At 45.9% G+C, this 26,989-nt stretch overlaps 1 protein-coding gene across 2 annotated transcripts; it reads right to left on the reverse strand.

Annotated features, from left to right (window-relative positions):
* Positions 1–1,570: 1,570 nt before the first annotated feature.
* Positions 1,571–22,326, reverse strand: TTC16 (tetratricopeptide repeat domain 16). 2 transcript variants are annotated; one of them, XM_056539831.1, is made up of 14 exons: positions 22,215–22,326; positions 21,771–21,822; positions 19,701–19,876; positions 17,560–17,650; positions 15,640–15,783; positions 14,053–14,153; positions 12,039–12,168; positions 9,785–9,999; positions 9,394–9,656; positions 7,093–7,234; positions 5,757–5,922; positions 3,511–3,644; positions 3,317–3,425; positions 1,571–2,366 (listed from the first exon to the last, which is right to left on the reverse strand). In XM_056539831.1, exons 2-14 carry the CDS (start codon positions 21,813–21,815, stop codon positions 2,208–2,210), a joined length of 1,875 nt encoding a protein of 624 aa, XP_056395806.1. In that variant the 5' UTR covers positions 21,816–21,822; positions 22,215–22,326; the 3' UTR covers positions 1,571–2,207. The 2 variants fall into 2 exon arrangements, with proteins under 2 accessions (XP_056395806.1, XP_056395808.1); XM_056539833.1 differs by lacking the exons at positions 21,771–21,822; positions 22,215–22,326 and adding an exon at positions 20,516–20,652.
* Positions 22,327–26,989: the final 4,663 nt, after the last annotated feature.

The following is a 26,989-nucleotide window of genomic DNA, read 5'->3' on the forward strand; positions in this document are numbered from 1 at the left end:
TACACTGTCCATCCCAATAAAAATGAAAAACGTATCGTATGGAAGTGTTTACAAACCGGGGTATCCAGCTGTTGCAAAACAACAACTCCCAGCATTTCCGGACAGCCACTGACTGTCCAGGCATGCTGGGGGTTTAGCAACAGCTGGAGGAACCCTGTTTGGGAATCACTGGCGTAGAATACACCTATGTCCACCCCTATGCAATCCCTAATATAGTTCTCAAATGCGCATTGCGCTCTCTCAATTCGGAGCCTTGTCTTATTTCAAGGAAACTGTTTAGGGCCTCGTATGGGGTATTTCCGTACTCTGTAGCAATTGCGTTTTAAATTTTGGGGGGCTTTTTCTCCTTTTACCCCTTATGAAAAGGAAAAGTTGAGGTCTACACCAGCCTGTTAGTGTAAAAAAATTAAAAAAATTTCAACTAACATGCTGGCTTTGCCCCAAATTTTTCATTTTCACAAGGGAAAACCGGAAAAAGCCCCCCAAAATTTGTAACATCATTACTGAGTAAGAACATACCCCATATGTGGATGTAAAGTGCTCTGCGGGCGAACTACAATGCTCAGAAGAGAAGGAACGCCATTGGGCTTTTGGAGAGAAAATGTATCTGGAATTTAAGGCCACGTGTGTTTACAAAGCCCCCATAGTGCCAGAACATTGGACCCCCCCCCCCACATGTGACCCCATTTTGGAAACTACACCCCTCACAGAATGTAATAAGGGGTACAGTGAGCATTTACACCCCACAGGTGTCTGACTGTTCCAATGAATAGCAGCCATTCTGCCTAAAGAAATAACATGTTCATTCTTTCAGGAGGTCCAGAATTCCTCAGTGTGAATGGCGCAGCAGAATCCTATAGGAGGCTGTTGCATTAGAGTTTTGGAGTCAAATTCTGTAGTGTGAATGGACCCTTAATGTGATCAGTGTCCTCATCTCATGGTACATTTTCTACTTGTACTAACAGGAATAATGTAATATGACTTTGCAGCCTGGAGTTTGGGACTTTACATGCTTACACCTTGTTAGCCTTAAAACAAAAAACAAATGGTGCTAAAGCACAAATGTCTATATGATTCCTTACAGGGGTTATCCCATGAGCCATCGTGGCCTGCAACGTACAGGCATACGCATACTTGCACTATCATGCTATTCAACAATAATAATAAAAAATATATATAGTTAAAAGGGTACTCCGGTGGAAAACCTCTTTTTATTTTTTGTAAATCAACTGGTGTCAGAAAGTTAAACAGATTTGTAAATGACTTCTATTAAAAAATCTTAATCCTTCCAATACATTTTAGGGGCTGTATACTACAGAAGAAATGCTTTTTCTTTTTGGATTTCTCTTCTGTCAAAACCACAGTGCTCTCTGCTGACCTCTGCTGTCCATTTTAGGAACTGTCCAGAGCATCATATGTTTGCTATGGGGATTTTCTCCTGCTCCTGGACAGTTCCAAAAATGGACAGCAGAGGGCGCGGTGTTCGTGACATCAGAGAAATCCAAAAAGAAAAAGCATTTCTTCTGTAGTATACAGCCCCTAAAATGTATTGGGAGGATAAATATTTTTTAATAGAAGTAATTTACAAATCTGTTCTAACTTTCTGGCACCAGTTGATTTAAAAAAAAAAAAAAAAAAAAAAAATTTCCACGGTAGTACCCCTTTAAGGCTGGTAGTGCAGAGTTTTGGAAATACACCACCGCAGTTTTTAATACAATTTCTGAGCCAAAGCCTCAAGCGGATCCAAAATTACGATTACAATTATGGAGGAAGGACGTCTGCCTCTCCTTCCTGCTACATCGGCTTTTAGCTTTGGCTCCAAAACTATAGTGGTGTTTGTTTTCCCCCCCAAACAAATGCTGGGTCTGAGCCGTGTTTTTAAACATTTTATTCGTAGCTTCATGCAATAAACCTTTTTAAATAAAAAATTGCATTGTCTTTTTCCAGTTTACCTCCTGTAGCAGTGTTTTCCCCAACCAGTGTGCCTCCAGCTGTTGCAAAACTGCAACTCCCAGCATGCCCGGACAGCCTTCGGCTGTCCGGGCATGCTGGGAGTTGTAGTTTTGCAACAGCTGGAGGCACACTGGTTGGGGAAACACTGTCCTGTTGTGTTGTGGCCCTTCAGTTGCTGTCAAGACTTTGATGGGATTTGAAGTATCGCAGGAGAAACGCAGGTTGCAGACTACTGGTGGGTCATGGCTTCCTATCTAGTGTTTGTCAAGTCCAAGTCCAAATGTCTTCCATTGATAAGGGGCATGTGTGTCGGGGGTCTCCTCCCTGGGTTGTGGTGGTCTAGTAGTGATACGTGGAGCTGTCGACTTCAGGTATCCTCGTCTGTTAAGTGCTGCTTGGAGATCTGTTTTAAGCTGTAAGTACAGAAAAGGTGGTGTTTTTTTTATTTATTTTTTTTTTTTTAACATTATTGTCCAAAAGTTTAAAGGAGAAGTCTTGTGGTAAAAAAAACATACCCATAGCTGCAGGATAGGGGATAGGTTTTAGATCACCGGGGGGGAGGGCTGACCGCTGGGTACCCCGCAATCTCCTGTATGGAGCCTCGCAGGAAGCGGGGGCCGCTACACCCCCTTCATATATTTCTATTGTTGAGTTCGGCTATGTGGATGGTGCGCGGCAGCCCCCGCTTCAAATGGGGGTCATGACGCGCCGCTCTGGGGGAGAGCCAGGGCTCCATACAGGAGATTGTGGGGGGGGGGGGGGGAGCGCTTGCCACCACTAGTCCTACAGCGCTATCTGTTTTATTCCGGCACTGCTGCATCTATGTCTTTTTGTTACCGTAACTGGGTCGAGTGACCACAATGCAGTCCACCAGAAAATGAGATGGCTTTATGTCGGGGGAAAGTGGTCTGTCCTGGGTCAGCTGACTTCCTGTGATGTACAGGATGACCTCATCGTTTAGTACAATGTTTCCCAACCTGGGTGCCTGCAGCTGTTGCAAAACTACAACTCCCAGCATGGCCAGACTGCAAACGGCTGTAGTTTTGCCACAGCTGGAGCCACCCTGGTTACATACATATATTATAGAAAAGTTTTTTTATTTTTTCTCTTTTGTTGCTGCTATGAGCAGGCACAGCATCGGCCACACTTTCTTGTTGGTCATCAGCGGGTCCGCAGCGTAAAATACGATGCAGATGTGTTAGGCGTGACCCTACACTAAGGCTAATTTCCAATTGGGTTTTCTGATGCCGGCCTCTGACAATGTCAATTCTTTCTGTGGAATCTGCTCAGAAATGCATTGCCGTCTATGGAGCCATCTGACAGACATTCCACCACGTGAACATACCCCAATGATGCAGCTCACCTTCCTGCGCCTGCCAACCATTTCCACCAGTTGCTGATCAGTCATACAAACAGCCAGATCTCTTCTGGTCCCAGGAAGGGTTCGATCCTTCTGGCCACGTGTGGGCTGACTGCAAAGCAAGGACAACAATTTGTCATTTATAAGAATATTGCCCCTTCCACTAATCCATTGTGCCCTGTGTAGGGATCACTCACATGGCGTCTTTACACCTCAAGGGCAGATTCTCCAAATTTTGCTCCAGGACACATCGAGCGTTGCCGGCAAGCTTGCTGGTTATAACCTCCTCCAGTGTTTTTCCAGGGAAAAAATTCATTATTGTTGGTGTTGCCTGTAAGAGTGAATAGTTAAAGGGGTACTCTCCTGGAAAACTTTTATTTTTTTTTAAATCAATTGGTGCCAGAAAGTTAAACAGATTTGTAAATAACTTCTATTAAAAAAAATATTAATCCTTCCAGTACTTATCAGCTGTTGTATGCTCCAGAGGAAGTTCTTTTCTTTTTGAATTTCCTTTCTGTCTGACCCCAGTGCTCTCTGCTGACACCTCTGTCCATTTTAGGAACTGTCCGCATCAGGATAGGTTTGCTATGGGGATTTGCTTGTACTCTGGACAGTTCCTAAAATGGAAAGAGGTGTTAGCAGAGAGCGCTGTGGTCAGACATAAAGCAAATTCAAAAAGAAAATAACTTCCTCTGGAAAATACAGCAGCTGATAAGTACTGAAAGGATTAAGATTTTTAAATAGAAATAATTTATAAAGCTGTTACATTTTCTGGCACCAATGTTTTCCACTGGAGTATCCCTTTTAAGCCACTGGTTCCCAATCAGTGTACCTCCAGCTGTTGCAAAACTACAACTCCCAGCGTGCCCGGACAGCCGTCGGCTGTCCGGGCACGCTGGGAGTTGTAGCTTTGCAACAGCTGGAGGCACACTGGTTTCGAAATGCTGAGTATTTGTATTTTTTAATAATAGTGGATACACCATTTTAGATTAAGTTACATCAGTGCTCCAACTCTGTTAGGCTAAGTTCACACATAGCGGGAGATGCATTAAAGTCTGCGCCTGGTGCGGATCAGCAAGGAGCCACAGATTCTTGTCAAAATCTTGCTGATCTGTGCTATGCTTGCCAAGTGGGTGGAGCTTGACCCAGAGGGGAGCATGGCCACTCCCCACTCCGAATTTATTACAATATATGCCTGCTATTAAACAATTGTGGAAATCTACACCAGCACAGAGAAGTATCTTTTACTTAAAAGGGTTATCCAGGGTTAGAATAACAGCTGATACCACCCCCCCCCCCCCCCCCCCCCCCAAAAAAAAAAGGGCAACCCCTGTCCTCAGGTTTTGTGGGGTATTGCTGCTCAGTTCCATTGAAGTGAATGGAGCCAAGTTGTAATACCACACACAAGATATAGAACAGGCATGGTGCTGATTTTGGAAGAAAACGGATACGTTTTGCTACTGCTGGATACCTCCATTTAAATGGGTACTGTCATTAATTTTTGCTATTGCACTCCTAATGGTAAATAAAGTTTTGTGTTTAAAAAAAAAAGCAGCCTCCCTACTTATCCAGAGCACATTTCCCATCTACTTCTTGCACAGATTTTGGACTCCTGCTGGCCTGGCAGAAGTCAAAAATCAGGAAATGCAGTCTGGAGTGCTGAGAGGGTGTATGCACCCTTAGCCAATCACAGTTCATCTCACACTGAACTGCTCTGGGCTGTGTGTAGCAGAGTGAGGGAGGAAGTTCTCCCCTGTATGGCTTCAGATGATGTCACGCCTTCTGGGGAACGCCCCTTCCCAGTCTGTGAATGTGACTGAGACTGAGCAGAAAATACAGAGCAATATCAAGGTAGAAAACTAAGAAATAATAAAAATAAAGGCAGGGGGTGGTTTATCATGATGGGGGCAGTGAACTGGGAGGATTATAAAATTTAACAAGATCAAGGGGTACTCTTTAAGACCGGAGAGTGAAATGCTCGTCTTAGTTAATTCCCCCCATAGTGTTTTTAATTCAGTACTTTTAACCAAAACTAGAACTTGGGTCAAAAACACAGAAATGCAAATATTTTATTTACAGTTTTTTTTGTTATTTTTTTTAATCACAGTGTTGATTCGACACTTGGGTTTGGCTTAATAGATTTTTAGGAAGCAAGTGCATGGAGAGCTGGTTCCTAGTATTTTAGACAGCAACCAATCAGATGAAGCAGAGCTGAAGGGGGCGGAAGAAAGCAGCAGTCTGCACCAATGAGCAGACAGGAGGTGTGTCTCAGACTTCCTTAGACTCCTTGTTGGAGCTCTAATTAAACTGAACTACACATCTCTGCTCTGTCCTAAGGCAAGATATCTAAAAACAAATAAGGGGTAAGATTTCCCTGTAGATACTGACTTACATATCATTTTTAAGAATCCCGACTGAACGGACATTTTAAGTTTCCCCCTACCTCATCACTTTTTGGGTTAAGGAGAATAGAGAGGACTGCGTCTTCTTGTGCGCCGGCGATGTCCTGTAGCGTGCGCCGGAGTCTGGCTCTGTGGAGATATACTTGGGGAAGCAGGGGATGTTTTCTGATGGCCTCCGAGAAGTGGTGCTCAGCTTGCTGGTATTGCCTGTGAGGGGTGATCAGATTGATTGCTTAGAAATTATACCTTAAAGAGGTTTTCCATGGATAGAATCACAGAGTGAATTTTTTTCCCCAAAAACAGCACTACCCCTGTCCTCAGGTTATATATGGTATTACAACTTGGCTCCATTCACCTTAATGGAACTGAGCTGCAATAACACACACAACCTGAGGACAGAGGTGTTTTTTTTATTTTTGTTGAAGAAATAAGTTATGTGTTTGTCTGGATAACCCTTTTAAAGGAAATCTGCAGTGTACAACACTTCTCACCCCACGATATCCCGTACGGGGACCCAGCATTGGCGGGGCTGTTTGCGGCTAATGCGCACGACGGCATGCCCCCCCCCCCCACTAATGCGCATGACGGCACGCCCCCCCACCCCCATACAGCTCTGTGGGGGCGATTTATCAAAACCTGTCCAGAGGAAAAGTTGCCCATAGCAACCAATCAGATTGCTTCTTTAATTTTTCAGAGGCCTTGTTAGAAATGAAAGAAGCGATCTGATTGGTTGCTATGGGCAACTTTTCCTCTGGACAGGTTTTGATAAATCTCCCCCAATGTGAGATGCAGGGATGCATGAACGCTGCATCTCCACCTCTCCCATAGACATACATGGAGGAAGCGTTTTGTGCGTGGCGTTATGCTGAGGCCGACACACTTCCTGCGCGGGAGAGCCGTGGCCCCGTACAGGAGATCGTGGGGGTCCCAGCATTCGGACCCCCGTGATCAAACACTCATCCCCTATCCTATAAATAGGGGATAAGTGTTATACACTGCAGATTTCTTTTAAAGGGGTACTACGGGGAAGTCCACTTATCCCAAAGGATAGGGGATAAGTGCCTGATCCCCGTAATCTCCTGCACGGGCCCAGCAACTCCCCCATCCTCGGATCGCTCTGGCCCGCACCTTCCACAACAAGATGGAGTGACGGCTCACTCAGCCAATCACGAGTTGAGACGGGGGTCCCCTCTCAGCTGGTGATTGGGCCGTCCCTCCTGCTCATCTCCAAGGGTGGGGACCAGAGCACTCTGAGGACGAGTGAGTTGTTGGGCCAGTACAGGAGATTACAGGGACCCCCCACTATCAGACACTTATCCCCCCTCTGAGTGCCTTTCCAAAGTGTGCAAGATATATGTATCCTACAACACTACCCACCTCTGATTCTGAGCCTGAATTCCTAACTCATCAAGGAGCTTCGCAACTCGAGTCCTGGCACCCCAGTCTTCCTCATCCAGGTCAAATGCCTGCTGATAATCGGCCAGGGCAAAGGCTAGCTCCCCCAACTGGAAGAAACAGTCTATTGTTGGTAAAAAGAAAAACAAACAAAAGTAATAGTGAAACAACCAGATATCTATCACATGCAAACAGACCATACATTTTATAATCATTCACCCATTCCGAGTTAAAGGGGTACTCTGGAGGAAAGAAAAAACATGTCAAATCAACCAAAGACAGAAAGTTATACAGATTTGTAAATTATTTCTATTTAAAATTTTTAACCCTTCCAGGACTTATCAGCTGCTGTATACTACAGAGGAAGTTGTGTAGTGCTTTCCACTCTGTCCACAGTGCTCTCTGCTGACACCTCTGTCCGTGTCAGGAACTGTCCAGAGCAGGAGAGGTTTACTATGAGGATTTTCTCCTACTTTGGACAGTTCCTGACTTGGTAAGATTGGAAAGAACTACACAACTTCCCGTGGAGCATACAGCAGCTAAGTACTGGAAGGATTAAGATTTTTATATAGAAATAATATACAAATCTGTATAACTTTCTGGCACCAGTTGATCGGAAAACATTTTTTTTTTTTCCATCCTGCAGTGCCTCTTTAAGAGAGGGGTCCCACTAATTATCGTCGTCGCTCTGGAGAACCTTGTGTAATTCAGGTCAGTCCATTATTATCTGTGAACTGCAAAATATATACACATACATACAGTGTGGGTGTGTGTGTATATATATATATATATATATATATATACATACACAGTGTGTATATATAGTGTGTGTGTGTGTGTGTGTATATATATATATATATATATATATATATACATACACAGTGTGTATATATAGTGTGTGTGTGTGTGTGTATATATATATATATATATATATATATATATATATATATATATATATATATATATATATATATATATATACTCGAGTATAAGCCGAGTTTTTCATCACGATTTTTCGTGCTGAAAATACCCCCCTCGGCTTATACTCGAGTGAACTCTCCGCTCTCAGTGGTCTTCAACCTGCAGACCTCCAGATGTTTCAAAACTACAACTCCCAGTAGTTGTAGTTTTGAAACCTCTGGAGGTCCGCAGGTTGAAGACCACGGCGGCCTTCGACATCATCCAGCCCCCCCCCCCCCCCCTCTCACCCCCTTTAGTTCTGTACTCACCTCCGCTCGGCGGGATGTTAGGGTGCGCTAGTCCGGTGCTGCAGGACTGTCCAGTGGGGAGGTCGTCCGGTGGGATAGTGGTTCCGGGCTGCCATCTTCACCGGGGGGCCTCTTCTCCGCGCTTCGGGCCCGGCCCCGGAATAGTCACGTTGCCTTGACGACGACGCAGAGGGACGTTCATTACCAACGTCCCTCTGCGTCGTCGTCAAGGCAACGCCTCTATTCCGGGCCCGAAGCGTGGAGAAGAGGCGAAGATGACAGCCCGGAACGACTATCCCACTGGACGACCTCCCCACCAGACAGTCCTGCAGCACCGGACCAGCGCACCCTAACGGGGGGGCTGGATGATGATGATGCCGAAGGCCGCAGTGGTCTTCAACCTGTGGACCTCCAGAGGTTTCAAAACTACAACTCCCAGCAAGTCCGGACAGCCTATGGCTGCCCGGTCTTGCTGGGAGTTGTAGTTTTGAAACATCTGGAGGTCCGCAGGTTGAAGACCACTGTATCAGACATTGACAAGCGGTGATGATGAAGGTGGGGGCTGATGACATGTGGTGATGATGACAAGGGGATGATGAAGGTGGGGTGTGGGATGATGACAAGGGGATGATGAAGGGGGGGGGTGGGATGATGACAGGGGGGTGATGACAGGGGGATGATGAAGGTGGGTGTTGAATGATGACAAGGGGATGATGAAGGGGGGTGGGGATGATGAAGGGGGGGGTGTGGGATGATGAAAAGGGGATGATGAAGGGGGGTGTGGGATGATGACAAGGGGATGATGTGGGGGAGGGGGTGGGATGATGACAAGGGGATGATGAAGGCAGGGTGTGGGATGATGACAAGGGGATGATGAAGGGGGGGTGTGGGATGATGACAAGGGGATGATGAAGGGGGGTGTGGGATGATGACAAGGGGATGATGACAGGCGGTGATGATGAAGGGGGGATGATGACAGGGTGATGATGATGCTGGGAGTTGTAGTTTTGCAACAGCTGGAGGCAGCCTGGTTGGGAAACACTGCTTTATCCCCTGACGTATAGGAACCACTCACCTCCCCTGTTCATGTAAAGCTCTTTTTTGTTCCTGTCCCCCTCCAGCGCCTTGTTCAGTAACTGCGCTCCCTCCTGGTAGAATCCCTTCATGTAGCAATGCACAGCGAAGTCATTGTAGGTGAGAAGTAGCTGCTCTTCAGCCTCTGGGTGTAGCCGCGTGGCTTCATTACCCGATCCATCCTCTGCGTTGCAAAGCTGCATGGCACCTACGAAATCATCCACCGCCAGACTGAAATCTTTCAGCTTTTTGTACACCGTACCCCTGAAAGTAAAAGCAATGAGATTTATTAAATATTTCTATGGGATCCAAGGAAAATGACTCGGTTTTCCAACAGTGTGTCTCCCGCTGTTGAAAAACTACAACTCCCAGCATGCCCGCACTACTAATACCTGAATATGTGATATTCAGCTGATAACGGGTTGTTCTCTATAGCAAAACAGATCTTTTTCAAGGCGTCCTGTAGCTGCCCCTGGACGGCCAAGTTGACCGCTTTGTCTTTAGCTTCCTCCGCTTTTGCTGTCATTTTCTGCCGTAAGTCGAGTGCTTCATGGTGCTGTGGATCCAGCGACAAAGCTGCGTGCACATCCTGATAGCACAATGTGGGCTGGGGGGGTCATAGACACATATTAATGATGGGAACATAATGCATCATATGGCTTTATACCTATTTAAAGGGGAACTCCGGTGGAAAACTTTTTTTTTTGGTGCCAGAAAGTTAAACAGATTTGTAAATTACTTCTATTAAAAAATCTTAATCCTTCCAGTACTTATTAGCTGCTGAATACTACAGAGGACATTTTTTTCTTTTTGGAACAGAGCTCTCTGCTGACATCATGAGCACAGTGCTCTCTGCTGACATCATAACCACAGTGCTCTCTGCTGACATCTCTGTCAATTTTAAGAACTGTCCAGTGTAGGAGAAAATCCCCATAGAAAACATATGCCGCTCTGGACAATTACTAAAATGGACAGAGATGTCAGCAGAGAGCACTGTGTACCAAAAAGAAAAGAATTTCCTCTGTAGTATTCAGCAGCTAATAAGTACTGAAAGGATTAAGATTGCTGCTACAAGGCATCAAGGTAATTTCAGACCAAGCTAATCACTGGGACTATATAAATGGTCTTTCTTAAGAATAACACATTGGTGAGGGTCCGACTCCTAGCACCCCTATAGGGTTTTGGCATCATCGTAGGTTTTGCAGCACTCTAATGGCAGCCCCGTCATTGTTTACAAGGCACAGTGCCATACATTTTGCAGTGGCTGTGCCTGGTATTGCAGATGCTACAGTACCAGGCACAGTCACGCCTGGTAAACAATGATTATGCTGCGGTGTTCACCAGAGTGCGCTGACCCTTTTAATCAGTTTATCTATTGGGGGAGACCACCCCCAATCAGAAATTGGCCGATACCAGGGTTTACCAACCAGGGTGCCTCCAGCTGTTCCAGGGAGTTGTAGTTTTGCCTTTGACCGCACAGGATCAGGAATGTGATAATTCAACAATCCCAACAATTCTGCACACAGGGATATGAAATATGTTCTTTATTTATTCCTTTTTTACACTTTTTTGGCCTTCCAAGGAGCCTATTATAAGCAATTGTTCGATTACTTTGATCTACAAGATCTGCGCTCTATTGCTACAGCCTGGTGATCAGACCACTGGACCACAAGGCATACAACCTCAACCTCACTTATGACGTAAATGTACTTAATAAGTCGGAAAGGGCTGACAAAAACCTAGGCGCCAGGATGAACCTGGTGCCTTGGGTTTGTCGAGCCCTGCACTAAAAAGTTGCATGTGGCAGATTTGTTGCAGTCATTTCTGATATTCTTTGAAAATCCATTTCATACATGTTAATCTGGCATGTGTAAATATGCCCTAAAGAAAAATAACTATTTCCTGGCCACAGGACTTTAAAGGGGTACTCCACTGGAAAACATTTTTTTTTAAATCAACTGGTGCCAGAAAGTTAAACAGCTTTGTAAATTACTTCTATTAAAAAATCTTAATCCTTCCAGTACTTATCAGCTGCAGTATACTACAGAGGAAGTTCTTTTCTTTTTGCATTTCCTTTCTGTCTAACCACAGTACTCTGACACCTCTGTCCATTTTAGGAACTGTCCAAGTAGGAGAAAATCCCCATAGAAAACCTATCCTGCTCTGGAAAGAAAAGAACTTCCTGTGGAGCATACAGCAGCTTATAACTACTGGAAGGATTAAGATTTTTTTTTAAAAGAAGTAATTTACAAATTTGTTTAACTTTCTGGCACCAGTTGGTTTAAAAAAAAAAAGTTTTCCAGTGGAGTACCCCTTTGAACCTTAGCTTTCCATCTTGTGTTGCCCTTTTGTGTTTTCCCGTTTTCCCTGCTGCCTAAATTAATTGACTTGGTTATTAAAGGGGAATCCCGGCGGGACCTCCTTCAATCTCCTTCCTGGCACAGATTATTGTCAACCACGACATGAAGCGGTGGCCGGCATGCCCCCTCCGTGTATCTTTATTGGAGAGCCGGAGAAACAGCACTGTGCATGGAGAGAGTTGGGGGGCTGAGCACGAGATCGGACCCCCGTAATCAGACACTTATCCTCTATCCTGTACAACAAAACCAATAATAGTGAACAAATCCTATAATGTGGCATTGTTACCTTATTGAGCTGATCATACAGATTGGCGCGTACTACATAGATGTCAGGATTTCCTTGTTCTTCTTCCAGCAGTTTATTCAGTAGGTGGATACATTCTGCGTATCTTCCCAATGCAGCCAGACAACAAATACTGTCAGAAAACCAGGTAAGATTGTAAAGATTCCTTATGAAAACGGGCTGATGTGGGCACAATAATCGGCGCTGATCTTAATGACTGGCGTTCATTTAACAAACCTTTAGGGTGCGTTCCCACAGGGCGTATACGCAGCGTATTTGACGCTGCGCAAAATTTATGGCAGCAGCGGCAAATACGCTGCGTATCCCTTGCTCACTATACACACAGGGCTTTCCGGCGGCAGCCCTATGTGTGTAGTGAGTTTTGGAGGCGGAGCTGCACGTCACAGACACGCCGGCATATGGCTCCGCCTCCAAAACTCACTACACACATAGGGCTGCCGCCGGAAAGCCCTGTGTGTATAGTGAGCAAGGGATACGCAGCGTATTTCCCGCTGCTGCCATAAATTTTGCGCAGCGTCAAATACGCTGCGTATACGCCCTGTGGGAATGCACCCTTACAGGGATCAATCACAGGGCTAAGTGCGACCTGAAAATCTGCTCCTGTAAAAGGGCCTTAAAGAGGTATGATGGTATCAGAAAATTGTATTGAAATAAAACTATCACCCTAAGGTATATAACTTATCGCAATTTGTGCTGGACTCGTGTTTTTGTATGATTCACCCCTGATAGGAAGTTTTGTAGTCCTCTTATTGTCAGTGTGGTGTTGTCTCGAGCAGCTCCCCCCCTCTCTCCTCACAGGAAGTTGTGTAGTCCTCTTATTGTCAGTGTGGTGTTGTCTCAGCAGCTACCCGGCTCCTCCCTCTCTCGAATCATCCTGCTGCTGTCTCAGAAGGTGTGGCTGGATCTTATCTCTGAGTTTAGCCCCGCCCCCTGAGTGATGTAATCACTTCTGACCAGACCCTACAGCTACATCACCATCTTCCAGTCATATACACATATATATATCTCTATTGGGAACATTGAAGGAAGAATCAGGTGAATTTACAGAATGCTGCCTTGTGCTAAACAATGACACAGGCAGGGGAGCAAACAGGGAATGACTAGCAGCTGCTGCAACCTCACCAATTGTGGGATAAAGTGCTAGGAAAAGGAGATTTTCTGCAACAGCTCTGGGCAGGGAATTTGCAGAAGTTCTGTGGGAGCGGAGTAGGCAGGCTGGAAGGACTGTGATGAAGAGCTGAGGGAAAGCATTGCATTCTGGGAATTGTAGTACTGATCAACTGCTCAACTAGGAAGTACGGGCTATTTTACCTGACGTTGGCGTACCCCTTTAGGTCCTGCAGATCTGATGCGCAGGATTTGTAACTGCAGATTAGAAGCTGTGCTCAGTCATTTAGTTTACATTGAAATCTGCAGCAGAAAATCCTCAGCATCAAATCTGCTTACGTGTGAACGTACCCTTAAGGCTCTGTGTGGTGTCATAGTTTCTTTTACAACTGAAGCCCTGATGTCCGTACCGGATCAATCACACAATGACACTAAGGGCATCTGACTGATCCCTTTGACTTATAAAGGGATCTGCCTGGCTCCATCCTTTTGTGCTATTAGCCCCATCCGATAGGAGAATGCTGCCACCAAAGGTTTCAATAGGGTCATCTGCCCTTAAAGGGGTACTCCACTGGCCAGCGTTCGGAAGTAAATGTTCCGAATGCTTTTTTCATGCTGCGGTGGTCGGCCAAGCCCCTGGTGGCATCACGGCCACGCCCCCTCAATGTAAGTCTATGGGAGGGGGCGTGACGGCCGTCACGCCCCCTCCCATAGACTTACATTGAGGAGGCGTGGCCATGATACCACCAGGGGGGTGGCCGACCCCTGCAGCGCGAAAAACAGCGTTAGGAACATTTACTTCCGAACGCTGGCCAGTGGAGTACCCCTTTAATGTGGACAAAGTCCTGGAAGCTGAATCATATAGATTTTTCCATGTGTGGATCCTCACCTGCGCATGTGGTGATGTTTGTTCTGAGGCTGCAGCTCTGCGGCGCAGGTAAAAGACTCCAGGGCATCCAGGTGACGGTTCTGATCAAACAAGCTTTGTCCCTGCACAGCAATGTGAACAGTGATCTTAGGGGCAGCAATGACGTTCAGTTAAGACTAGGGATCGACCAATATTGATTTTTAAGGGCCGATACCGATATCCTGTGAACTTTCAGGCCGATAGCCGATAACTTATACCGATATTCCGTGCATTTTATTCCCCCATAAAATATCCTTGGTAAAATGAGGGTGCGTGTGTGTGTGCGGGTATACCCTGATTAACTGTTTCTGGCCCTGCAGAAGCCGCTGCAGATCAATGATTTAAAGCGGGCGCTTTAAATCAATGAACTGCAGCGGCTTTTGCGGAGCCAGAGACCGCCGCCGCCACCACCCGCTTCTCTCCCCCTGCCTGTCCTGAGTCCAACCACAGCTGCTGGTGCTACTTCTGGCTCTGGCGGCGTCCTGAGCTGTCACTGTGCGCTGGGCCACTGACGGTGACGTCGCGTTGTGGACGTCACACGTCATTGCGCCGCTGGAGCCAGAAGTAGCGCGGACCCCGGGAACAGGTAAATATAAAACTGGGGATGGGGGAGGCAATGGGGCAGCGGTGGTGGTTGGACTCAGGACCCCAGGACAGGCAGGGGGAGAGAAGCGGGTGGCGGCAGGGGTCTCTGGCCCCGCAAAAGCCGTTGCAGTTCATTGATTTAAAGTGCCCGCATTATCGGAAAGGTAATTGCTGATACCGATAACTTAGAAAATTGTGAATATCTGTCGATAATATCGGCCAAACCGATAATCGGTCGATCCCTAGTTAAGACTAAACAATTAATATACAGAGCTTTCTTGTACAGAGGTAACAGGCCGTAAAAACATAAGGAAAATATATGTGCTTTCACTCTTGTCTATGGATTAGCGCCACTCTTGACTATGGATTGTATCTGGTATTGCAGCTCAGTCTGATTTAAGTAGATAGGGTATACTGCAATGCTTCCTTTAGCATTGGAGCACCAATCAGACGGCGAGGAGGAAGGTAAGGGACCCTCTGCCATCCTCTCAGCTGATTGAAACCCTGCAATGTTGCCATGGGTGTCCTGATCAGCTTCACCGAGCTGCTGGAATGTGTTTGTTCTCGTTTTAGGTGCTGCTGCATCGGAGGCTCGTGACGTCCCGGCCAGGCCCCCTCAATGCAAGTTCATGGGGGGCGTGGCTGTGAAGTCAGCACCGCATCGCTAGTCATCAGTCATGGATCGGAGTTCACTCCGTGTACCTAATGACTACAGTGCCGCAGCAGACATCACTGGGGTCCCCAGCGGTGGGACCCCCACGATCAGACATCTTATCCTTTGGATAGGGGATAAAATGTCTAGGGGCGGAGTTCCCCTTTAAGTCTTTGCATAAACTTGATGTATTTGTCAATAAACATAAAAAGTGATGAAATGCTTACAATTGTACTTCAGTTAGTATAAAAATATGTATCGTTCAAAAACCTTTTGGCCATGACTATGAATACACTGATTCCAGCCTATTACTATCACGATCCCGGAGTTACCTGTAGGTAATATGTCAGGGCCAGCTGTTCTATATGCTCTGTGACTGGGGGCGCCATGGATGTCGCCTTCCTCAAGTTGAGCGCCGCAGACTGGAAGTCACCGAGCTGGAGGAACGCTTCCGATCGCTTGACGTACAGCTCCACCTAGTACACAAAAGCCATAATAAAAATGGTGGACAATGACAAATAGAGTAAAACCTCTTACAGCCACAATCAAGAGTCTAAAGGAAAACGGTCATCCTTTCACCCCCAATAAACCCAATACACCGGGTTATAGTGCGGGAGAACAGGAGACCGATGCGGGGTCTCTGACTAAGGCCGGGTTCACACCACGTGTTTGCAATACAGTTCCCGTATCTTTTTTTAATTTGAAAACTGTACGGAACCGTATAGAAAACCGTATGCATTGACTCTACATTGAAAACCGTATGCCAATCGAAGCATCAGGTTGTGTCCGTTTTGCATCCTGTAAGATTTTGTCAGTTGTTTTTTCCCGTAGCCTACCACGGTTTTTGGTCTGGGTGAAAAACTGTATTAAGGCGTATACGTTTTTTGTTTTTTTAACATGGGAGTCAATGGGAACCGTACAGAACCGTATGTGCATACAGTTCCATCCGGTTTTCCCCGTACGGTTTTTGACTTTGCACAGTTTATTTTCTTGGAATTTCAATCAAACAAGTGAAACTTTATTCATAATGGAGTGAAAAGTAAAAAAAACTTATACTTTTTTTCTTAAAAAACGGATGCAACCGGACATAATTTTTTAAACCGTAAACGGTTTTTAACTGTATATGGGTTAAAATTTGTACACACATTTTGATACAGTTTAGTCCGGTTTTGAGGAATCCGTTTTTCATCAAAAACCTGATACGGGAACTATATTGCAAAAACGTGGTGTGAATGCACCCTAAGATACCTACCTTAAAGGGGTACTCTGCTGCTCAGCGTTTGGAACAAACTGTTCCGAACACTGGAGTCGGCGCCAGGAGCTCGTGATGTCATAGCCCCACCCCCTCATTATGTCATGCCCCGCCCCTCAATGCAAGTCTATGGGAGGGGCGTGACAACGTCACGCCCCCTCCCATAGACTTGCATTGAGTGGGTGGGGCGTGACGTCAGGAGGGAGTGGGGCTATGATGTCACAAGCTGTCGACTCCAGTGTACAGAACAGTTTGTTCCAAACGCTGAGCAGCAGAGTACCCCTTTAAGTCTGGTGCCCGGTCTCTGAAGATCCGCTTATATCTTCGCTGAATTGCGGGCTGGAGGCGGGCCTGCAGAGTGAATTTGAATATTCATAACTGCTGGTCACGTGAGCGTGTGTGCCTACTGAGCATGACTATTCAAAGTCACCCGGAGGGCCCGCCTCCAGCCCGCAATTCAGCTAAGATAGAAGCCGATCTTCAGAGGGATCGGGCGCCGGACTGAAAGTACGTATATTAGTCAGAGACCCCGCTTCGGTCTCCTGTTCACCCGAACTATTACCCGGTGTATTGGGTTTAGTGTGGGTGAACAGTTTGACCGTTTTCCTCTAAGGCCTGGATCAAACGGCGAAAATGTGCAGAATGTCCGCCCGGAGAACAGACATTCCGCACATTTAAATGATCTGGGGGGCGCTAGGACTACTCAGAAATGCGCCATCTCATAGCCTGCAATGCATTTCTGAGCAGAAAACCGGAATCAGGATTTCTGCCATGGAAATTCCTCTGTGTGGACAGTGCAGCGGATTCTCATTGAAAGCAATGGGACTCTGCTTCAGCAAAATGTCCAGGTGGAATCCTGCACGGACATTCCGCCGTTTCGAATATAGCCTTGGGATGAGCAGATTTCTCCTACTCAATCAAAAGCATTGTTATATAGGAAAATCCTTCAAATATTGACAACGATAAAAGAATTCAGTGACGTTATTGACCGCGGTCCTACCTTGTCTGGACACAGGTTTATGGCTTTTGAAAAGGCGGTAACAGCTTTTTCCCATTCCTTCTGTGCCAAGTGCTGCAGACCCCGCTCATAGCTGCAAGAACAAAACCATCAATGCATGTCATGCATTCTCATCGTATACTGCAAAGATACATCGTATACATGCCCACAGAAAACAGAACGACTTCATCTTTTCTTTCTCCTGTCGTGGAAAATTTGGTTAAAAAAACGAATGAACATCACATAGAAAATAAGGTCAGTGTGCAAAGACAACATCACACGTACTCCAGTGGAAAGCATTTATTTCTTTTTTTAAATCAACTGGTGCCAGAAAGTTAAACAGATTTGTAAATTACATCTATTAAAAAAATCTTCATCCTTCCAGTACTTTTTAGCAGCTGTATGTTACAGAGGAAATTCTGTTCTTTTTGAATTTCTTTTTTGTCTTGTCCAAAGTGCTCTCTGCTGACACCTCTGTCCGTGTCAGGAACTGTCCAGAGCAGGAGAAAATCCCCATAGCAAACCTATGCTACTCTGGACAGTTCCTGACACGGACAGAGGTGTCAGCAGAGAGCACTGTGCACAAGACAAAAAAGAAATTCAAAAAGCAAAGAATTTCCTCTGTAGCATACAGCTGCTAATAAGTACTGGAAGGATAAAGATTTTTTTTTTAATAGAAGTAATTTACAAATCTGTTTAACTTTCTGGCACCAGTTCATTAAAAATAAAAAAAAGTTTTCCACCGGAGTACCCCTTTAACATCACTACGGTGGTGCCGCTGTGTGTCACAGTGCGAATCCTGAACTTTGCATATTGTAAACGTTTATGCATGTGACCATATTGTGGTTACATACAAGCACCGTATGGAGCCATAATACATTGGCATCTTGGCATGTCACTTTGCATGCACTATATAATACAGTGCCATACATTGGCATCATATGGCGTCATCCACAGGCGTAACGTCAGGGCCCCAGTGCAAAATCTGTAATAGGGCCACGTTCCTAATGTGTGCCATTTCTAATACTGGTGTTTTCTTAGGGGTCTTTGGCACCAGAGCCCCGCTGCCACTGCTACCTCTGCCCCCCAAATAGCAGGGTTTCCCAACCAGGTTGCCTCCAGCTGTTGCAAAACTACAACTCCCAGCATGCCCAGACAGCCGAAGGCTGTCCGGGCATGCTGGGAGTTGTAGTTTTGCAACAGCTGGAGGCACCCTGGTTGGGAAACAATGCCCTATAATTACGCCCCTGGAGTCACCCACATCCAATTGTTCAGCAGTTGGAAGCCACATTGACTTTCTCTCTGCATACGACTGTACCATGTGCACAATGCCTTCGAGGAGGGGGTTACAGAACAGCCTGCAGTGATTGGATGAAGAGACCGAGCACAGCACAGAAGACTCAGGGAGAAAGTGAATGCATGGTGAGTGAGGGTGGGCTCAGTGCTTGCCTTTGACAGGTCCCTTCCTGAACAGTGGATGTCAGAATTAGTAAGCAGCAGAACAAAAGGATTCGTGAGTCATATACAGTATCTAGACAACATAAAAAAACATGTAATGCTTCTGTACGATTTAGTGAGTAACATATAGAAGTATTATTATTTTCTGTGATATTAAAGATATGCTTTAGATTTTAAAGGGGTACTCCGGAGGAAAACATTTTTGTTTTTTTAAATCAACTGGTGCCAGAAAGTTAAACAGATTTATAAATGACTCCTATTTAAAAAAAATCCACCCTTCCAGTACTTTTTAGCAGCTACTTTATGCTACAAAGGAATGTCTTTTCTGTCTTGTCCACAGTGCTCTCTGCTGCCACCTGATGCCCATATCAGGAACTGTCCAGAGCAGGAGAAAATCCTCATAGCAAACCTATGCTGCTCTGGACAGTTCCTGACATGGACAGAGGTGTCAGCAGAGAGCACTGTGGTCAGACAAAAAAGAAGTTCAAAAAGCAAAAAATTTCCTCTGTAGCATACAGCTGCTAATAAGTACTGAAAGGATAAAGATTTTTTTTTTTTTAATAGAAGTAATTTACAAATCTGTTTAACTTTCTGGCACCAGTTCATAAAAAATAAAAAAAAGTTTTCCACCGGAGTACCCCTTTAATGATTTCTTGGGAGCTATTTTCTGGGTGAACAATACTTACTGTTCCACCATCTTTCCTTGCACGATATCTTCATACGTGTGCTTGGCGTGTTGATCGGTGTTATTGTGAACCTCTAAAAACAAGCGACTGGAGCCAAAATTTTTTGCGAGGGATTTATTCCGAGCTTCTTGGAGCTTTTCTTCAGTCACTTCTGTGGGGAATAGATTCCCTGAGATCTGTGGGGAAAATAGGGTCAATTCAATTTCAAACAGACAGAGGGGGGAGAATTTACAAATACTGAGGAAAATTTACCAAAACCCGTGTAGAGGAAGAGTGAGACAGTTGCCCATAGCAACCAAGCAGCGATCTGATTGGTTGCTATGGAAAACTGCATCACTCTTCCCCTACACGGGTTTTGATAAATTTCCCTCACTGTCTGCAAACTTATAGTAGATAATCTAAAGAGGCGCCAGATTGATCACGTGGCCCAGGTATGTCTGGTGCAGTTTTACAGCATGTAGTTTGATTGCACTGGTTATCGGACAAGTATCATGTAAAAAAACGTATAGGATAAGGAATACTGTATATACTCGAGTATTAGCTGTTCCAAATATAAGCCGAGGCCCCTAATTTCACCCCAAAAACCTAGGAAACTTATTGACTCGAGTATAAGCCTAAGGTGGGAAATACATAATCCCCCATGTCATCATCCCCCCCTCCCCTGTCATCATCCATCATCCCCCCACCCCTATAATCATCCAGACCCCCCTGTCCATATGACCCCCTGTCAAAATCCCCCCTGTCATCATCCAGACCCCCCCTGTCCATATGACCCCCCTGTCATCATCCAAACCCCCCTTTTGTTTTCTTCTCACCTAGTTGTTGCTTTAGTAGCTGCAGGGAGGGTGAGCCGGACCGTCCATCTTCACTGCAGGGACCGTCCACATTCCGGTGGGAGGGTGAGCTGGTCCGGGCCGGCCATCTTCACCAGGAGGCCTTCATCTCTGCTCCGGGCCATCCTTGGACTAGTGACGCTGCATTGACACCACCACGCAGGGACATCCGTGCGCAGCAGATGTCTGTGCGTAGCGACGCTCCTGACGTCATATGTGCGCGGCAGTGTCAATGCAGCATCACTAGTCCCGGGACGGCCCGGAGCGGAGAAGAAGGCCTCCCAGTGAAGATGGCCGGCCCAGACCAGCTCACCCTCCCCACCGGAAAGCGGACGGTCCCTGCAGTGAAGATGGACGGCCCGGAGCGGAGAAGAGTGCTTCCCGGTTAAGATGGACGGCCCGGACCAGCTCACCCTCCCCACCGGAAAGCGGACGGTCCCTGCAGTGGAGATGGACGGCCCGGAGCGGAGAAGAGTGCTTCCCAGTTAAGATGGCCGGCCCGGACCAGCTAACCCTCCCCACCGGAATGTGGATGGTCCCTGCAGTGAAGATGGACGGAGCGGCGCACCCCCCCCACCGGTATGCCTAAAGCGATATATATATTTTTTGTTTTGTTTTGTTCACTCGAGTATAAGCCGAGAGGGCGATTTCAGCACAAAAAATCGGGCTGAAAAACTCGGCTTATACTTGAGTATATACGGTAAGTTCTAGATCGCGGGGGCTACGAGCCCTGGGGCCAATCTCCTGTTTAGAGCCCTGGATCACCTATACAAAGGCATGTCACGACCCACATCCGAAGCGGGGGCCGCCACGCTCCCTCCATATAGCTCTCGCCATAGCCGTTCAGCAATCTTCGTCTCCCCCATAGAACTATATAGAGGGGGCGCGGTGGCCCCCGTTTCGGGCGGGGGTCGTGACATGCCTTTGTATAGGAGAGCCAGGGCTCTAAACAGGAGATCGCGGGGGGATAGGGGATACGTTTTTTTTTTTACACGATACTTGGCCTTAAGACCAACCTATAGTTGGCTAACTTTATGCCAAAAATTGTCGCACATCTTCGGCGCCACCGTACCTCTCTTATTGAAGCCAGTTCATTTCCTGGTAAGCCATGTCCCCTTACAAGCAAGGCCCATCATTTTTAACCTTTCTTTTTGATGCACTCTGTACAATAAAACCGGCGCGATTGTTGCCTTTCGCCACAATTATGGCGTATTTGGAGCCAATCACCCAAACTTACCTTTTCCGGTACTGTGTTATGCCCTTCTGCCATTGTGTTCTCCATAAAGACCCTGAGAAAACAAATGATTTATCAGGTTTAAGTCCTATATGTTTTATTTAAAAAAAAAATAATCATTTTTTGTCTGTATAGATCATTGTCTCCAAAGCAGGGTGCTTCCAGCTGTTGCAAAAATACAACTCCCAGCATGCCCGGACAAACGAAGGCTGTCCGGGCATGCTGGGAGTTGTGGTTTTGCAACAGCTGGAGACACACTGGTTGGAGATGGAGTTTTGCAACAGCTGGAGGCAGATTTACTTTACTGTATTGTACGACTACATTTAATGCAGACAAAAATGCACAGTCAGCTGCCAACATGGTCTTGGGTCCCGGGCATGCTGGGAGTTGTAGTTTTGAAACAGCGTGAAACCGCTGTCAAAAAACAACGATCTCCTTCTCACTTACCTCAGGTTTTCGGGACTGTCCTTTCCAAGAAATCCTATAGGATCTCTGCTCTCATACTGAAGAAAACATTGCAGCCGCACTTACTATGGAGTGTACAACTTCTTGGTTGCTAGGCAACATCTGCGGGTGGAGCTCCTGTCCCTGTGTAGATTAGGAGAACGCCATTCATTTGCAGTCATGTGACCCTATTGTTCTTGTGCTGCTGTATACAGTGAGGCTGAATGTGGTAGCTGTTTTATTATATACGGTTCTCATTTAGTTGTAGTAACTTCAGGGCTCAAGTCCTGCAGGAACTCGTGGGAACTGAGTTCCTGCACTTTTTGCACAGCAGGAACACCGTTCCCATAGCTAGAGTTCTGCAGGACCAGCCTTGTTCCTAGGTGAGTTCTCACACTTTTTTTTGTCTCCAAGGACTTGACCCCCTGAGTAACTTACTTAGGCTCTGTTCATACTGCGTTTTTGACGTCCGCCAGCTGGAAACAGGATGCTGACATATACTGTAGAGGAGAGCGGTGGGTGCCACTCATTTCAATGGTCCGAATGGAGTCACCTAGTGCAGGGTGTATGCGCTATTTTAACCCCTTAAAGGGGTACTCCGGCGCTTAGACATCTTATCCCCTATCCAAAGATAAGATGCCTGATTGTGGGAGTCCTGCCGCTGGGGACCCGCGTGATCTTGCACGCAGCACCCCAGTTAAAATCAGTCCCCGGAGCATGTTTGCTCCGGGTCTGATTACCGGCGACCACGGGGCCGGCGGCGTGTGACGTCACGCCTCCGCCCCCGTGTGACATCGCACTCCACCCCTCAATGCAAGTCTATGGGAGGGGGCGTGACTGATTTTAACTGGGGTGCGTGCGAGATCACGGGGGTCCCCAGTGGCGGGACCCCTGCAATCAGGCATGTAATCCCCTATCCTTTGGATAGGGGATAAGATGTCTTGCGCCGGAGTACCCCTTTAAGCAGTTCACAACGTGGTTATGGCTCTAAATGGAAAGTTGCAGACACACAGGACCTGGCTGCGACAATTTATGCAACAAATTTAGACTGAAAAAAAAAACCAGGGTGAAAAGTTTGATGAATTCCCCCCCAGGTGCCTTTTGGCTCAGAGGCAAAGGGTAGGTTTGTTGGGGGCCTTTATTATTTTGGAGAAGGGCTTGTAATAGACCACATCCTAGTGCACGTTTTTAATGTGACACGTTTGCACTTTTTCTTGCGCTGTGGTGATTGAGCACATTCCTCGGCTCTGTTCCCAGGAGTAACCGGATTCATCTCTCAGTGCTGTACGGACTATTTTCTGGGGACCAAACTATTGACGTCTTATGAACTAACTTTGTGGTTTAGCAGGAGACACCTGACTGTTAAATCAAAAAGGATTTTGTCCAGGACTGCCTCAGGCTATTCTATCATGGACAGTCCAGACATGGAGGAAGATGAGATTTAACACCCTCTCCTGCCCTCCTCTCCCCTCGTGTTTTGTTTGTCCTTCAGTAAAACTTTAGGCCTGTGATCCCCCCCCCCCCCCCCCCCAACCCCATTCCCTATCACTGTCTGTAATGCTCTATTGTTGGACTATTGTTTATAATGTGTGATGGAATGTTAGTGTAGCCTGTGGTATGACATGTAGTGTAGGGAGACCTGTGCTGTATGTTGTACTGTTGTGTTATCTGCCCAGATTGTATTCATTTATTGTTGTGCTGCTTGTTATCCTGCACTGCATCGCATTACACCGTATGGTGGCGGTCTCAGTGGTTAGGGTTCTCCTGTTCTTTCACGCGGATGTTGTGCTGCTTGTTATCCTGCACTGCATCGCAGTACATCGTATGTATGTGGAATAAGATGTGATTGCTAAAAAAACAAAACAAAACCAAAACAGGCTGTCTGCAGTTTGGGATAATAAGGCTAGGTACAGACTACGGAATTCCCGCCTGCAATTCTGCTTTGAAATTGCAGGCGGAAATTCCGCTTGCTAAAATGTACTGTATAGTGAATGGGTTTCCGTTCACAAATTCACACTTCGGAATTTGTGAAGCGGAATTTGTGAATGGAAAATCCGCTTTAAAATTTCCGCCTGAAGAATGGCGTTGCTCTTTGTTCAGGTGGAAATCAGTGCAGAACACACTGCAGTCTATTGGAGACCGCAGTGTCCGCAAGGTCCTAGCGCCGCACTCGGAATCTCCGGGCGGAAATTTTCTGCCCGGAGATTCCGTAGTCTGAACGTAGCCTTAGTCTTTCCTATTGGAGAGATGTCTGGCTTGGCAAATTTCCCATAGACTTCTGTAATTAGGAACAAGTGTAGGAGAAGAAATGACAAAGGAAAAAAAAACACCCATACTAATACACACTTTTTTTGTGGGGGGTTGTTTGTGAAAGACATCACAAAAACTGCTGGTTTCAGGTTTAAAAAAAAAAAAAAAAAAGAAGCAAAAGAAAAGATAATGGCTAGCTTCACACTAAGGAACTTCGGACGGGATTTTTCCAGCAGGAGATTCCGTGAAACGTCTGCCGCTGAAATTCCGTAGTGTGCATTGTGAAGCGGAATCTCATTGCCAGCAATGGGATTCTACTGCGCTGGAATTTCCGAGTGGAAATTTAAAGCAGAATTCCACTTAAAAAATTCCATACTATGAACCTAGCCTAAGGGTATGTTCAGATGACAGAATATATGCAAATTCTGCACAAATTCCGTTCAGCAAAGCTTGCTGAATGGAATTGCGGGATTCTAACAGAATTTCAGCGCAATTCTGTGTTCTTAAAACACAGAATTCTGCTAAGATTCAAAGACCTGTTGACTTCAATGGGGTTCCACCTTGGAATTCCACAAAATTAAAAACAGGTCTTTAAATTTTGCAGGATGGGAAATTTCCGCGGTGGAATTACCGCTGCGGAAATTCTGCTGTGTATATGGGACAGCGGAATCCCATTAAAGTCAATGGGCAGATCATTTTGGCGGGGCCTGCACTAGGATATCACTGGCAATGCCAATCCCCATAGCCGGCAATGCATTCTGCTCTATATTCTGCCGAAAGAATAAACATGTTCATTCTTTCTTTGGGTATATTTTAGCGGTGAAAAGCTCAGACGCTGAAATTCTATAGTGTGCACTGTGCAGCAGTATCTAATTGACTACAAAAGGACTCTGCTGCATCAGAATTTCCAAGCGGAATTAATAAGGGCCCATAATTCTGTGTGGGCCCTTAAAGTGTACCCGTCAGATCCAACAAAAAACATTTTTTTTCATATGTCACTCAGTTCCTAATCCTGACCATGTGCATCTAATTTTTATGTGTCTAGCACCTTTATTTATTTTTTGATTACACTTTTAATTTAGCTCACTAGTCTGAATTCCTCTGAAAGGGAGGGGGCGTGGCCTCACTGTGCAGGTCTCCGCCCCCTCCCTCAGTATGCTGTCTGCTCACATCTCCCCTAGCATTAGCAAAACTACAACTCCCAGCTTGTCCTCACTGACAGTAGCGGGACACAAGCTGACAGTGGGAGGATTTTTCCTCCAGCTCTGAGCCCTGCGCTCACAGCTGTCAATCAAGGAAGTGTGTCCATGACATTGGTGATGATGCATGGACACAGGAGGACTAGTATGTGTCCAAGCAGGCAGGGGGCAGTTGTTTGACTGGCTTTTTCAGTATGAAATACTGAAAATTTTCTAATGAAAGCAATTGCAAAACCTATTGGTTATACATGCTTTACAACATATCAAAAGTTTTGCCCATTTAAGAAACCACCCGCTTAAATTAAGAAAATAAACATCAGCTAAACTCCGCCCATAAGGTAGTGGTGATATATAATTTTTAAAGAGTACCTGTCATCAAACCATATTTTCCAAACTAACTCAAAGTTTATATTCCATAACTACTTCTAACACCCCTCCTGCCATTAACATTTTTTTCTGAGCCTTAAAAAGCTGTGTATCATACCTTTCCCCTTGCTCACATTGTGTGAGCTCCCGGCAGGAGAAAATGGGCGTTCCCAAGCAGGCGCAATGTCACTGAAGCCTGTGAGAGCTGTTTCTCCCCATGCCCCGCACGGACTTCCTGAGTTTGGTCTCCTGCCAGGCTGGGAGGAGACCAAACTAACTGTTTGACTTGCGGCAGGCAACAGAACAGAGCCACCTAGTGGCTGTTTTTTCCAATCACATTAAAAACATATAAAGGTTAAGAATTTTAACAGCAAGTAAATAGCAAAGTGTCTTATAATTACATAAGGAACAATATATTAAAAGTTTAGTTTGGTGACAGGTACTCTTTAAGATCTCTGCATTAATGACAAAGAACTCCGATTTTAGCATAAAAAAATCTTTTTAATGAAAAAATAGATTAGTAGAAATACTTTGCACAAAAACAGGAGCAACATTTACACAGCACAGTGGTTTCCATCTTGATTTTCTAAACAGCTCTAGGGCCTAGGACTCTAAAATGTGGACCTCCGACTGTTGCAAAACTACAACTTCCAGCATGCCCGGACAGCCGTTTGCTGTCCGGGCATGCTGGGAGTTGTAGTTTTGCAACATAATGAAGGTCCACAGTTTGGAGATCCCTGCTCTAGGGTTTTTATTCACATTAGGCCAACAACCTCACTTTCCCTGTATAGTATGAATACATCAGTTGCAGAAATGAATCTGCTGAATGTGAACACTAGAGATGAGCGAACTTACAGTAAATTCGATTCGTCACGAACTTCTCGGCTCGGCAGTTGATGACTTTTCCTGCGTAAATTAGTTCAGCCTTCAGGTGCTCCGGTGGGCTGGAAAAGGTGGATACAG

This window comes from Hyla sarda, chromosome 9 (genome assembly GCF_029499605.1).
Source record: "Hyla sarda isolate aHylSar1 chromosome 9, aHylSar1.hap1, whole genome shotgun sequence".
Lineage (NCBI taxonomy): Eukaryota > Metazoa > Chordata > Amphibia > Anura > Hylidae > Hyla > Hyla sarda.

Coding starts and splice junctions, on each gene's coding strand:
- TTC16 (XM_056539831.1), bottom strand. CDS start 21,815: ATGGAGAACACAATGGCAGAAGGGCATAACACAGTACCGGAAAAG. Junction 17,651..19,700: donor CAAGGAAAGATGGTGGAACA/GTAAGTATTGTT, acceptor TTGTTCTTGCAG/CTATGAGCGGGGTCTGCAGC. Junction 12,169..14,052: donor AAACATCACCACATGCGCAG/GTGAGGATCCAC, acceptor GTTTTCTGACAG/TATTTGTTGTCTGGCTGCAT.